A 14,680-nucleotide genomic window follows, 5' to 3' on the forward strand; every position below is an offset into this window, starting at 1 on the left:
TACTTTAGGATTTGGATACAGCCATGCTTTTCAAAGCACAGTTTCAGTAGCCTTCTGGGTGTGCTTCAATTGCGTTGCCCTGTCTAAGCCAGCCTATAGAGAGTCTTACAGGCCAGGGCTTGATGGACTGTTTCTGAAATCCAGCTTTATGGTTTTGTCAGTAACTAAAGTGCTGAGCGTGCTCTGGCTGTTAGAACTACATCTCTTCATTCTGTCCAGTCTTTTTTCATTTGCTCTGGTGAGCATTTGCCCATACTGAGTTATTCTGTTGACTTTTCTGTAAACAGTGTGAATAGATGCAGCAGTAACCAAAATGCTGTCCACAGGAGGATGAAGAAAATGACAGGAATGCAGGGCAAAAGAAGCTAAGGAGCTTGGAAGTGAAAGGAAAAGTTAAAGAATGAATCCTGGGAAAGTCAGAAAGCTAAAGAAATTTAAGCTAAAAATACGTTTTCTGAACACTTCCTGTTTCACAAAATGAGTACTAGAGATAAGAAGTGAGAGCTGCTTTCAGATCACTGTTTTCTTTGGACTTTTCCATTTTTTGCTGAAACAAATATCATTTTGTATGTTCCCAGCATTTGTTGCTTGTTATGATGCACTAAAATGGCGTCTCTGTTCTGGAGACCTCTGATAACAGGCAAAATTCATTCTGAAAACAGCTTCTGGGAAAAACCATGTTATTGGTTACGTGGGTCTAGAAGTGCATGTCATTTGTCCCTGAAGAAATGCTGAGTAACACTTGAAATATCATCTTTTTCAGATCTTTATAGAACAAAAGAGAAGGAAAGTGATCAGCCAATCTTCAAGTGACAACTACGCTCAAAACCAGCGATATAATCTGCAAAAGCATGTTTGTATTTTCTAGTTAAGACATATTTACGCTGTATTGTTTCAGGTCTATAGGAAGTAATAGGTACTTAGTCATGCTCCGAAGTCTTTATCTAGGTGTATAGAATTGTTCTGATGGTTTATGGTTCTGGTTCCATTAAAGCTGAAATACTGTTCAAGAAGTTTGTGTCTGAATCTTTTCTTTTTTTTTTAGGAATGGTGTCTTTGGAAGTGTTCATAATTTATCCATTGTGCAGTAAGAACTATGCCTGTGTGGAATGGTTTAAGTTGGTTTTTTCAGCTGGCCAATATACCTACCATAACTTTTAATGAAAAAAAAATGAGTATGCAACAAATTCTGTGAAGTGACAAAAAAAGGAATTGACACTATGTGGAGAAATACGATGTTTTTCATCACTTGTGTGGTTTTAACTGTCTTCTATTTACTCTTCTAAAGTAATTTATAAGCAAATATTCTTTCTTTGGGGATTATAATATCCATAAATAATTATAATCTGCTATTAAAGTGACCCACTCTCAGACATTTGACATTTTATTCCAACCATCCAGTTCTGCTCAACTAGACCAGCTATATGTAGTAAGGTTTCAGCTTATAATCAGTGACTGAGTAAACATTTAAAACGCTTTTGGTTTCATCAGTGTAGCATTTACTGAAGTCACAGGCAGTGACTGTATTTCATAGGATTTTGCACTGTTTGAGGAACAGTCCTGATCATCTTTCAGGAAGAGCTGAAATTGCATTGACAAGGACCTGCTGTTGGCATGGATGAAACAAGACAGTCCCAGTAAGTATCTTTGTTTAAAGAATTCCTTATCAGTCTGTTTGCACATAGATAGTGTTCAGCACCATAGGAAGAATATCTTGTCTACAAGATTGCCTTTTGAGGTTTGGTATAGTCTTGACCACAAAAATTTTTCAGAAGTTCTCTGTCAACATCGAGTCTGTCTTTTCTCTAGTTTCATGGCTGTAAAATGGAGTTGTACCCCTGTACTCTTCAACAAAGATTGATACTTTATTCTTTCTAACTTGAAAGTGGCAAAGTGAGCCTGATCCACAAACCAGTCAGTTCTTCCATTGCTTCAAGTTTTTGTCTTCACCTTCTGTCTGTGTGAATGAGAACTTAGATTTCCTTGTCATGCTTGGTATTGTCATCTTCTTTCTTCCCTCTTTTCATTCTAGTAGAAAGATGTAAAATCCAGGTGATGATCAGGTAATTCTAAACAAAAATAAATGCAATATCACTTAGTATCTCTTTACAGGCAGGATTTTATACTTTGAGCCTCTTTGTCCTTCCCGAGATCTTCCATTTTCTGCTATCTGTGGTCCAGATACCTGGACTGATCTCTTTCAAGGGCTATAGAAGAGCACAGCAGTGAAGATTCTTGCCTCATGTAGGTGCTAGTTGGTCATTTTACAGAAGTGTCATAGCTGGAGACAGTAAATATATTCAAGGTGAAGTCATATAACAGTCTTAAACAACAGGACAGTACTTGGAATATTTATTCTTTGTCTTTCTCTTAACATTGTGTCTGGTTTTCTCCATTTTTAGCAGATGTTCTCAGTCAGCTGTTCATCTTGACCCTTGCTGCTTTCTCTGAACAGTTTCAGTTAATTTTAGAACCCATCAGCATGTGTCTGTTTAGCTGGATTGTTCCTTCCATTGTGTATAACCTGGCACTTGCCTGCAGTGACATTCATATGTCATCATGTTGCCTTGAATGACAGTTTGATTGCTTATTAAATCATCAAATGGCCTTATAGCTCTTACTTCACCAAAAAACATTTGCAGGGTAAATGCAGGATTGGAAGAATGCTGAATTACTGGATTGTTGCATGTAGGATTTCTTTATTGATTCAAACGTGTGGAAGTAATAGAAATATCTTCAGCCATTTGACATCTCTGAAGTTGCTGATTGATAGAGTTCTTCTCCCTATCAGATACAATATTTCATAGTTTCAAATAACTAGTGCTTCTTTCTGATTTTGTTGGTAAATAACAAGTGACAAAACATTTAATAGTTTATTTCAATGACTCTGGTAAATTTTAGTTTAGTTATCTGTGCAGCTAACTAGGAAGTAGAATCTCTCAACTTAGTCAAGCCATGTGACACTCGGGGGTGCCCCTGTATTTCCACCTGTATTGCCAGTTTTTCTAAGTTCTTGTATTTACTAAAATTCTATCCGTGTTGCTGAGCTATCTGGAGGCTGTATGACAACCTGTTTTTTCTGGAAGTCATTTGAATGGGTGTTTTCAGTATAACCTGGCCATTAGAGTAGCTATATATACATGTACAAAAATGTTGTCTGCTTCCCTTACCCTGTTTTTCTGTCCCTAAGGTAGCCTTTGCAACTGCAAGAATTGCACTGAATTAACTTCCTTCAGAGGTGGAGACTTGGTTATCAAACTTCGTGGTAACTGATTTTGAATACATACAGAAATAAAGCATGTTCCCTTTGCTTTGGTCAAGGGATGGTGATTTCTGTGCTTCCTACAGCTCTTGAAGTTTGAGCCTGTGTGTTGGTAGCCTAGAAAACGACTTTGTGTACCACCTTTGTCTATGTCACGATTATCAATTATTTCCTGAGCAGGAAGAGCATGGGTGTGATATGAAGGGAAAAAAAAGAATTCAAGCCAGCAGGGGTTTTTTTGATACTGTCCCATATAAAGGTGTTCACTTTCAGTTCTTTGGCAGTAATGGGAAATAATTTTTTTCCTGGTCAATACTGAGACTGGCTGGGTATTGTCATTCTTTCAGCTCCTCTGGACAGCAAAGCAAAAAGGTGTTGTAGGACATCATTTCCCTTTTGCCTTCTGACTTTTTCTGATAAGTGCTGTAACTGATTAAAAGCTGAGCATGAATAGGCCTACTCTTTAATTTAGTCTTACCTTAGTGTAAGGTTCATCAGTCAGCTTGCAGAGCACAGAGAATTAGTCTATTAATGGAGGAGAGCTCAATTCTTTACCTAGCAAAGACCAAAGGCAAGCACCATTTCATGGAAATTTGGTCTATATTTTCACATGGAGAAGACATCTGGTAATACTTAAACTTTTCTTGTTCTCTTCAGAAGTTCCTTGGCCGTAGGAAGGTTGTACTCCAGCAGTGTTGTGTGATGTGTGTATCGCTGCAGCGCTGGCTGACGAGGGGAATACAAGCTTCTGCGTATGGAGTGGGGTCGTGCACTGCTGGGATGCTGAGAGAACTCAAATCCCACAAAGGAAAGTCTCCTGGGGTACCAACAGTGACTTCCACTGGTTTGCCCCCCCCCCCGCCCCATCCCCCCACATTTGAGTAAATCTGGTTTCTGAAACTATCTGCAACAGGACAACTTAGTTCAGTATCAATCTATTCTATGCATTGAAAACTTTTGATACTTAAAGTTTCTGTTTCCCAAGAGGGAATTATTTTATAACCTTGTAACTTTAATAACAGTCTCTTAAGACCTGGCCTCTCTTCTTTGGTGTTTTGTTTTCCCACACAAGGAAGGAAAGACTCACTATTGTTACTGTTGTTCTCTTGTTATATTTAGTAAATTATTTCTTTTTATTCAACCCATGAATTCTTTTGTCCCTCCCCTATCTTATCAGAGGGGGGAGGGGGAGGTGAATGGCTGGCCACGTGGCGTCTGGCTGCCAGCTCCACATCTTCTTCATTCAAACGTTCCAGGGCACCGAATCTGTTGTGAAGAGACACCATGGAGGGTGAGGGAGGTCAGGAGAGGATTTTCCTGCCTCCCTGAGCGGGGACCTGTTTCCAGCCTCCCCCATCTCTTAGGTCCCCTCCTTCTCTGCCTGGTAGCAAGAGGATGAGGGATTACCTGCCTTGTTTGGAGCCTCCCATTTGCTCCCGTTGCATTAGGGGTGCTAGGGTGTTCCACCACCAATCAATCTCTATTTCACACTCCCTAATACTTCTTAGTCTCTCGACCTCTTCTCTCAGCTCCGCCACCAGGCTGAGCAGGTCATCCACTTGATTGCAGCGCACACAGGTGGTGTCACTGCTGCTCAGGGACTCCCTGCAGTCCGGGACCTGGACTGCTGCATGTTTGCGTGGCAGCTCCATCTGCTGCATCTTTGCCGGCATCTCTCCTGGGGTGTCCAGCTCCAGGTGGAAGGCGTGCCCATGGCGGGGCACGAGCAGGCAGTAGACAGCGTCGTCCTCACAGGGACTCCAACCTTCAAAGGTGCTGCCCACCCCGATCGGTGGCTGCTCCTGCTGCTCCTCCTCCCGCTCTGTGTCCCTGCTGGAGCTCTCCTCTTTGCCGCTGCTGTCCACCTCAGGGCTCCTTTTCCTGAGCCACCAGCAGAGACTGAGGAGCAGGGCCAGGAGCCCAGCAGTGGCCCAGAACTGCCACTGCTGCCAGGCAGCAAAGAGCAGGGCCAGCCAGCCAAAGCCGCTCTGCTCGGGGCTCCTCTGCTCCGGCTCCTTCACCTCCTGCAGCAGCCGCGTCATCTCCTGGCTCAGCCGCGCCGCACGCTGCTGCATGTCGTCACCCACGGCCTCATCCACCTTGTCACCAACCAGCTGCGTGTGCTGGATGATGCTTTTCAGCAACTGGACGAGTAACGTTATGACAGCCATGGCCTGCAGGAGGAAGGGGAGAAGGGTTTCAGTGGGGCTGGCAGGCAGGGAGCCGGTGGCGGGGGGAGAGGGGAGGGCAGCCGTAGGGCACTGGGGGCAGGTAGGAGAGGGGGCGAGGCAGCTGTGAGGCAGCAAGGCCTGCGCCCAGCCTTGGCGGGGGCGTCACCGGGCCCTGCCAAAGGCGCTTCCGCAAGCAGCTGGGCCCTGCGGAGGGGGCTGCGTTTCTACCCCGTCCCTCGCCCAGCCCAGCCTCCCTCCTGACGCGTGTGCACTCACCGTTGGCCCAGGGCGCACTGGGGCGGCACTGCCTCTTGTAACCATCCCCACCGTGGCTCAGCCCTTGTGATGTCACAGTGGCCAGAGCGCATCACAGCCACGGCCTCTGCACAGCCCCGGCCTTCAGCCCCAGCCCGCTTCCCCGGGCGGCCAAAGACCCCACACCCACAAAGTACAGACCCACCCCGCAGACAGCGCTGCCGGGGGCTCCTTTACAAAGCCCTTAACAAGCGTACGGTCAGGTGACGTGACCCGGGGATGCTTCGCTCCTTGAGATCCCATCCCGGGAGATGGAGTCGGCTGGTGGTTGTGGGTGTCTCTGGTGCCTTCATGACACTGATGGGTGCGGGTGGTGCGTATCCTGGGGGTGGGAGAGATGCAGAATGGGAGCAAGGGAACAGCTAGGGAGGTCCCCTTGCTATCCCCCCAGGAAAGAGCAAAGGGCAGGAAAAGCAGGGAAAGAGCAACACACTCCACAGCCAAGCTCTGCAGTGATACCAACCTCCCTTGTTTCTCTGCCGGCCCTCCTAAGAAACCACATCTTTGAGGGAGAAAGCTCCTATGCTTAGCCCAACCTCCAGCACCAGAATTCTACTTCAGAAGTTCAGAGCCATGCTGGAATAGACCGAGTGTTTTTCACCAGTGTTCTTTGTGATAGAGAACGTAGTTTCCTCAGACATACGCTTCACTTAGAGGAAAAAGGGATTTTGTTGCATCATTAAAATACTTATGAAAATCCAAATAAATGTTTCATTTTGGGTGGAAAAGAACTCAGTCTGGGTTTTCCAGTGCTGCTGTAGTTTTAGGTCGCGTGGGACATTCGTGAGGGAGAACTAACACTTCCACAGGCCTTGTGAGGGGTCCGACAGATGTAGTCACTCACGTCACCCCAAAGTTAAGTGTTTCAGTACTTTTCAAACAAATTCAATAAGAAATTTTCATTTTGAGATGAACACGCAGTATCAATGTTAATCAGATGTTGACATCCTACTGAAATTAAGCAGGAAATACACTGGCCTTAAAAGTTTGATCAACATAATTGAAATGTGCTGTGCTCAGCAGCACCCAGCCACTCACTCACTCCCCCCCTGGTTGGGGGTGGAGGGGGGGGGAAGGAGAATTGGAAGGGTAAAAGTGTGGAAACTCGTGGGATGAGACAGTTTAATAGGTACATCAAAAGCTGCTTGCACAAGCAAAACGAAATGAGTTCCTTCACCACTCCCTGTCGGCAGGCAGCCATCTCCAGGAGAGCAGGGCTCCATCACACGTAACAGTGACTTGGGAAGACAAACGCCGTAACTCTGAACGTCCCCTCCTTCCTCCTCCTTTCCCAGCTTTCATTGCTGATCACGACATCATATGGTATGGAATATCCCTTTGGTCAGTTGGGGTCACCTGTTCTGGCTGGGTCCCCTCCCAAATTCTTGACCACCCCAGCCTGCTCCCCGGCTGGGCAGCATGAGACACAGGGAAGGCCTGGCCGCTGGGCAAGCACCGCTCGGCAACAGCTACAGCATCGGAGTGTTATCCACGCTGGTGTGGTCACAAATCCAAAAGACAGCGCCATACAAGCTACTGTGAAGGAAATTAACTATCCCAGCCAAACCAGTACACTCTGTTAGCATGGTTCCATTTTGAGTAAAAAGAATCAGGTGAAGTCTTGTATTTCTGTATGTGTATCTTAACTTTATAAGCTGGGCAGAGGTTATAAAGTTAAGCAGAGGCAGACGATGGGTAGAGGCAGCGCTGGCTGTGAAGGCGATGGCGAGGGCTGGCAGCTGGGCTGGCACTGGACAGTAACTGGGCTGCCTGCTGACAGAAGGGCAGCAGGATGCGAGCTCAAAGCTTTATACAAAAAGTTATTTAGTGATTGTTTCCTCCAGTAGGTACCATTAAAGCATCTTGGCAGGACCCTGCCCTGCAGGCCCAAACATGGCTTCTCTCTCCTGGCCAGCTTTGCCTTGAAGAAACCTGCAGTAACGACATCCCCAGAGCTCTCGGGGCCTGAGAAGATTCACTCTGCCAAGGGCAGCTCTGAGTAGCCCCAGAGATCCAGAGCAGAGGGAAGAACAGTCCCAGGGTGCAGGGCTGAGGCAGACGGGGGCTTCTCTTCAGGGCAGCTCCTCTTCACCCTCCTCCTGCAGGTCAAAGCTCTGGGAAGGAGCAGGACAAAGAGCTGATGAGAAGTACGAAAGCAACAGCTGCACTCTGCTGTGGGTCTGTCAGATTGGGTCTGGGGCAGCGTGGGCTCTTCAGAGGGTCCCCACCTCAGCCCTTCCACCCCAGACACCAGCAGCACACAAACCCCGTGGGTCACCAGCACAAGGCCAAGCTTCCCACCCCTGCAGAGTTTTACCCTCTGCCCCAGGCTCTGCTTTCCCCGAGGGAAAAAAAGAGCAGAGCTGCGAATGACTCCGGAGCAGCGCAGGAAGTGGAGCCTTTCTTACCTCCAGTTCTCCCGCGACCTGGCCCAGGAAATGCTCAGTGATAGGGGAAGGCAATTGACTGTGCCTGTTTATGTCCTTCAGAGCTACTGCGCCAGTCACACCACCAGCTGTTTATCACAGGCAGACAGAAGGACACAGACAATTCCAAGGAGAGCAATGGTTGTGGAAAAATACCTCTGGATCTCAGAAAGCCCCCAAATATTTGATGGACAGTGGTAGTTGATCGAGAAGAGATGTCCAAGCTGGAAGTAAATGGTAAGGCAGAGAGTTAGCTCCTCCAAGAGTTTTGCTTTGTCTGAAAGCCCTGGGTGTAGGGTTTCCTTGATGGGAGTGCATCAAGGTGTCCAGGGGGCTCAGGAACATTGGAGAGGTAATTTGTTTGTGCTTACTCACTTCTCCCACTCAGACAAGCTCTCTGCATGGCATCGGCAGCGCAGTGTAAGAATTCATGGGCGTCTTCCTGCATGCCAGGCTCAAAATGTCGTCTTATTCCTTAAGAAAGAAGTTCTGACCTACAAGAACAGCAGAAAACCTGTAAAAGCACCTCAAATGTCTTACATGTGAGAACACTGACAACAGCCCAAGGCTGGATGGCACTGCCTGAGGATTGCAGGACCTTGTTAACGTGCGCTTCAGTTCTGCACATCATGCAGAAGCCTTGCTGACAACCTGAAGAGGGAGGGAGGGAAGCAAGCTTCTCCGGTTAGCAAAATACCCGTAGTGATGGGAAACTTAATGGAGATCTTGAAGTTATAAGAACAGTCTCCACTCTTCTTCTCCCAAGCTGCCAATGTCCCAACAATCACGGGACATTTTAGTACGTAGAAAATGTTCTTCAGAGGGATGCTAAACTGTCATAAGTTTTCTGTGCAATAAGCAAAGAGACTTTAACTTGCAGGAATGGGGTCTAAGACCCGGGGCTAGAAAGAGGTGTCCTTCTGAAGATGAACACATCGAGATACAAGTGGCTTCTAGGCTTGAGCGTTCAGAGAACACCAACACAGGGGCTTGTCAAAGAAGGGCTGCTTTTCTCCTAAATCAAATGCCAGATTCTGGGAATCCTTGTGAAGTGCCCAACAGACTTACAGGGAGATGTTCATGAAAGCACTCACACGAGTGTTGTGCTCCCAAGAGCACTCTGGTAGTTGGCCAGAGGTGGGGTGTACGTCAGGCACTGCAGGACGGAGTTGAGGAAGCACGTATTGCCCAGGTTGTGGAGTCCCGCTCCAGCTCTCCATTGCTGCTGCCATTCCATGCAAATCTTCTCCAGGGGAAAGAGGATCCTTTGTGGCAGAGCCATTCCCTCAGCAATGACTGCAGGGAAATGACATTTGAAAAGAGATGACACAATATTATTGCATGAAAACATATTTAAAAGTCGAGTTCTCTACAGGAGCACCCAGTACAACCAGCTCTACATCCAACCCAGAAGCACTGGAAGAAGCCTAACGCTGCCACTGAAATTTACTGGTCAGGAAACAGTTTGCCAAAAGTCCAACAAACCCACACTCTGATTTCTGTGCCTCAGGCTACCTTCCTTTCCCTCTAGAGTCTTGAATTGAATTATCAGGTCAAGTCTTCCTGTTCCTGACTGTAACTTGGTGAAAAAAGCAAGTATCTAGCCCAGAAGGTAACCCTACTGATGTCAGATCTTTCCACGAGCAATGACATCTTTCCAAGTCTTGTACTAGTGATAGCGGAGTGATGAAACGCATTTTCCTGTGTTTAATGGAAAACATGTGGTTAAGTCTGGCTGCGATGAGGAAAGGCCCCAGAATTCACTCTAGGTTGTCAACACAGCAACACTCAGGGCTGGAGCACCAGCCACGTCCGTTGCCTTTGGGCAGTCACACAATCCCAACCTGCTGGGGAAGCCGTTACTCACGGGAGTCGTTCCCCATTGCAGCCATCGCTCCTCTCAGGAACAGAGCGGGAAGCTTTGGGTGGCAAAGGATGTCAGGGTGCTCTCCAGAGAGAGACAATCAGCACAAATCCCTGATCACAAAAAAATAATTGTAGCTCAACAAAATGTTTAAAAAACCCCAAATGCAACCCGCAGAACAGCATCCCCCATCAAAAGTGTTTCAGTGGTACCTGTAGCTGCTGCAGAGCTGCAGGCTGATGGCCCCGCTGTCCCTGTCTCAGGACCCAACTGACAGCCCTTGCGAGGCCCTTCTGAAGGACTGCATTGCTGGCACCTTCTCCGAAGAGGACCTGCTGCTTCCCTGTGGCTAGCGTTAGAAGCAGAGCCCTCTGGCTCTCCAGCCCACACTTGCTCTCCTTGTACGCAGGAGCGACCAGCTTTCAGCCGCTCCTTTAACAGCTGCCTTTGCCGTCCTCCTGTTCTGTCTCCCTTCCCACCACGTCAGTCAGGGTGGGCTTCTTGTCATTCTAGGCTGAGCCCAACGCCTCAGACTACACGGCCACCCTGCTACTTACCTATCCTAGGATATGGTAAAGAAATAAGAATTACAAGCAGGAACTGCACCCATAGCCCGTCTCTGGCCAGCAGCTACACCAGTGCCGGGTTCAGCTCCCAGACCCCTGGTGTAAGCCTGCCTTCTGCTCAGCGCAGGAGGTGCTGCAGCCACCAGCAGAATCCAGCCCAGCCCTTTATCATCCTTACTGAGCATCGGTCTTGATGTCTACCCCAGGCTTCCCTTCCTGCACAGCAGCTATTACGTAAAGAAACATCCAAAATTTTACTTCATTGCAAGTTTACTAATTATTCTGATAATAAAGCATACTTAACACATTCCAACTCAAGTGAGAATCCTATTTCAGAGTCCTAAATTTTCTGTATTTCCTTAGACCAAAGTATGTTCAGAGAAATCTGTTTTCAATGGCCTCATCGTCATGAGCACAGACGATGCAAAGGGAGAGTCTGAGGCTGCCTTAAATCCCCACACATGGACATGTTTACTCTGGTGACACCAGTTCCCTGGAGCACGCTTAGGAAACCCTAGATGAGCACATTTAATGACTATGATGGACCTGTGCTCTTTGATTCTGGGAAGTAAACATCTGAGTGGCTTCCTGGAAAGCGTGTTTTACCTTGTGCAGAAAACACCTGAAGTCCCCCAAGAATGCCTTGACATGAAAAGGCACAAACTACAGGAAGTGAAATCCAGTACTAATTCTGACTTGTTCTTGTTTTAACCACCAGAAATACAGGATGCTCAATGTTTAACCCAATATTTAAAATGTGATAATCACCTCCACTGAGAAGCAAGATGAATTATTACTATTTACTATTTCTGCACTGTTATATACCCCAGTAACAGTGCCTATAAACAATGACACCTTTTGAACAAAATGGTCTTTGCAAGCAGGAAGCTCTAAAAGGCTGCTTTAATCTATAGTGCTTTCAAACAGAACTCTTTGGGGGCAGATCCCATAGCCAAACAGTCCAGGGCTTTCACTACTGAGTTCAGTCGTTACTGGGTGTTCTGCCCTTAATGCACAACGAGAATATTTCTCACCATGCTGCCTTTCTGACAGTTGAGCAACACCAACACTGCCACCTTTGTTTCTTTTAATTTTTTTTTTTAACATCCATCTTAAAATTATCAAGTTAATTGAATTTACATTTTCTAGATTTCCTGTCATTGTTCAAAGTAGTTTAAAGCAGAAGCCTGCTTTTCTAGTGGGCTTCCTTCTTGTACCAAACTCACCTGCTGAACCCCACGTTTAATGGAAGGGGTAGTTCTGTATCATGGCATCGCCACAGGAAAATGCTAAAAGCTTCAGTTTAAAAAATACAAACATCTTGGTGGTCAGCATAGTTATGAGAGGAAATACAGTTTAAAGGGCATCTTAAAGTATATGTGTAAATGTTTGCTGGCAAATGACAACAGCTGTCTAACCGAACTGGAACAGTGTTGAAACGTGACAGCTTCATATAGAACGTTATTTTAAAACAGTCAGTACCAGCCGTTAATAGTGGCTGTATGTTTGGGGCCATATATTATCTTTTCAGTGTAAAACCAAGTCCACTTGGCAAATGAAAAAAGTGCACCTCTTGGAGTACCTCCCCACATTGCAGCAGTTCCAAAGATTTAGTCCTACCTGTCTTTTCAAAATTAAACCCACGGACACATTATTTTCCATACACGTTAGCTGTCAGCGAGCTTTTACTGGGAGCTGTTTTCTGTCACTGGTCTTTGCTAATGTTCAGCTGTCACTCAAAGTCTCATCACATTGGATAGTTCACTGAAAACTTTTTATTGTAACCAAAAAGTGACATAACTGGGCCGTAATGTATTCTGCAAATCATTCTGCTGATACTTTATATCTGATACCAGCTTCTTCTGCCAGGCAACTAAAAAAAATATTCAACTGTGAAAATTTTCACAGTACAGTGAACTCTACCCAAACTAATTAACGGTGATTAAAAATAAGATGCCCCAGCAAAAACTTTCATGTTACACGGCCACAACTCACAATCCTGTACAAAATGTTCACTTTTATAAAGCTCCAATGTAAAAATCAAAGAATCAAGCAGCGCTAGGACAGCACAGGGTATTTCATGTTATTATTTGCAACACTTGAATTCATTTACATTTTAACAAAATTTAATACTTGGGAATTCAGTAATTTTTTTATAGTCTTTCATTCTATGTAGGGACAGATTTCATGTTTTGGTCATTTTTCTCTTTATCTTTGCTCTTCTTCAATTTTTTCTTCTTGTGTTTGTGTTTTTCCAATTCCTTTTTGTTCTCAATGTGCTTCTTATGCTTCTTGTGCTTCTTGTGCTTCTTCTTCTCTTCTTTCTTTTTCTTTTTCTTGCTGTTTTGACTCTCTCCTGCACTGGCAATGCTGCTGTGGCTTCGAGTCTGACTAACTCTGTGGCTAACACTCGGACTGCTTTGACTTTGGCTTCTGCTTGCTTCAGGCTGGTCAGCTGCAGCAGGTGCTGCCATATCCTCTTTGACTTTATCAACAGCCTTTTCTTCTGGCTCTGTAAGATTTTTTCCTGCAGCTTCCTCATCTTTTGCAGATACATTACTCTCACTCTCACTTTCACTGTAGTCTGGTACAAGTGCAGCCTCATCGGTCTCTTGAGTTAGATCAGAAGAGAGCCACGAGGAGCTGCTTACCTGAGGCTTGGGCTTGACATTTTGTCCAGCCGCGTTCTCTTTCTCATTTTTTACGTCTGGTGATTCTTGTCTCAAAGGTGGTTTATTACCACCTGGCTCTTTCTCTTTATTGCTTTTTACTTCTGGTACGTGCTTCTCTTTCTCTCTTCCCGAATTCTTACCTAGAGGTTTGTGTTCCCTCAATATATGCTTGGAATCACGAGCAGCTTTGTGATCAGACTGCTTCTGCTCACACGGAGGACTGTAGCTGCTCCTTTTGGCATCTCCTGTGCCCTTTTTGGATGGCTCTGCTCGTTTGTCTCTTGTCTTACTCTTCTTTACTAATGTAGATTCTTTATTTTGAGAAGGGGAGTCTTTTCTCCTTGCTAATTCACTCTTTTCATTTCTACACTTGGAACTAGAATGATCTCTGTTGCCATCATGGTCAGATTTTTTGTCTCGGTTAGGAATATAGTCTTTAGCAGCAGATCCACAGCCAGTACCGTGTTTCTCTGAAGATCTGCTGTCTTTGGAAGATTGAGAAATAATTTTTCCATTTCCTTTTCCAGTTGCATGTTCTGAGTGGTCTTTTTCTCTCTGAACACTGCTCTTTCTCTTCTCAGAAGTGTCCTTGTCTGACAAAGAATGATCCCAGTCTTTTGTTTTGTCTTTTTCATTCAACATCAAACTTTCTGAACTTTTTTCATCCTGCTGGGAGTTTTCATAACTCGCCTCTTTTGTAGTTTTCTGTGTTTCCTCCAGAGGCTCTGTCTCTTTTTTACTGTGTTTCACAGGGTTTGATGGTTTAGCATTCACATTTTTTACAACAGTCGCAGGTTTTCCTATGTTTGTGGGCAGTTGGGTAGATTTAAAGTCTTTCTCTTCAGACTGAAAGCCATTTTTGTTCTGCTTTGACTGAGGGACCTGGACCATAATAATGACATCTTCAGCAGGGGCTGCTATATCATTATTATGCTTCTCCATGGTCTTAATGACAGTTCCTTTTGTATCTGGCTTTATTTCAGTCTTTCTAATGGGGCTTCCTCCAGCAGAACTAGCACTATGAGCAAAAAAGCATACATTAATAATGGGTGAGATACACGCACTGCCATCTTTTGTAACACTTCATAAAATGGCTTGTGTTTCAATTTTAAATCTTCAGTATTTTTTCAAAAGATGTTCAATTCAGAGAACAGACAAGAGAAAGGAAGAGTCCACTAGCTAAGAATATGAGCTATCAATTAATTTAGTATCTTCCTACTCTACATTTAATTAACACAAACACAAGAATATCAGATTGGGCACTGTGTGATCTGCTAACTCCTTCATGTCCTACTTCTACCAATGGTAGATAAATTAGATACACATTCTTGTTTCAACATGTAAGCAAGCAGTTATGAAGAGGTATACACAACCAAAGTTTTATCCTCATGTCTCAGTGTTTGT

At 45.2% G+C, this 14,680-nt stretch overlaps 2 protein-coding genes across 2 annotated transcripts in view; one reads left to right on the forward strand and one right to left on the reverse strand.

Moving 5' to 3' along the window:
* The window catches only part of LOC141949925 (kinesin-like protein KIF20B), a 35,863-nt gene extending 34,850 nt beyond the window's left edge, over nt 1-1,013 (forward strand). Inside the window, 1 exon segment of the mRNA XM_074884089.1 lies at nt 764-1,013. Within this exon segment, the coding sequence (XP_074740190.1) occupies nt 764-868 (105 nt within the window). The 3' untranslated portion in view covers nt 869-1,013.
* Nucleotides 1,014-12,567: 11,554 nt separating this feature from the next.
* The window catches only part of LOC141949681 (E3 ubiquitin-protein ligase RBBP6-like), a 33,665-nt gene continuing 31,552 nt past the window's right edge, over nt 12,568-14,680 (reverse strand). The window contains exon 18 of the mRNA XM_074883552.1: nt 12,568-14,294. Within this exon, the coding sequence (XP_074739653.1) occupies nt 12,773-14,294 (1,522 nt within the window). The 3' untranslated portion in view covers nt 12,568-12,772. The remainder of the gene's footprint in view (nt 14,295-14,680) is intronic.

This window comes from Strix uralensis, chromosome 14 (assembly GCF_047716275.1).
Source record: "Strix uralensis isolate ZFMK-TIS-50842 chromosome 14, bStrUra1, whole genome shotgun sequence".
NCBI lineage: Eukaryota > Metazoa > Chordata > Aves > Strigiformes > Strigidae > Strix > Strix uralensis.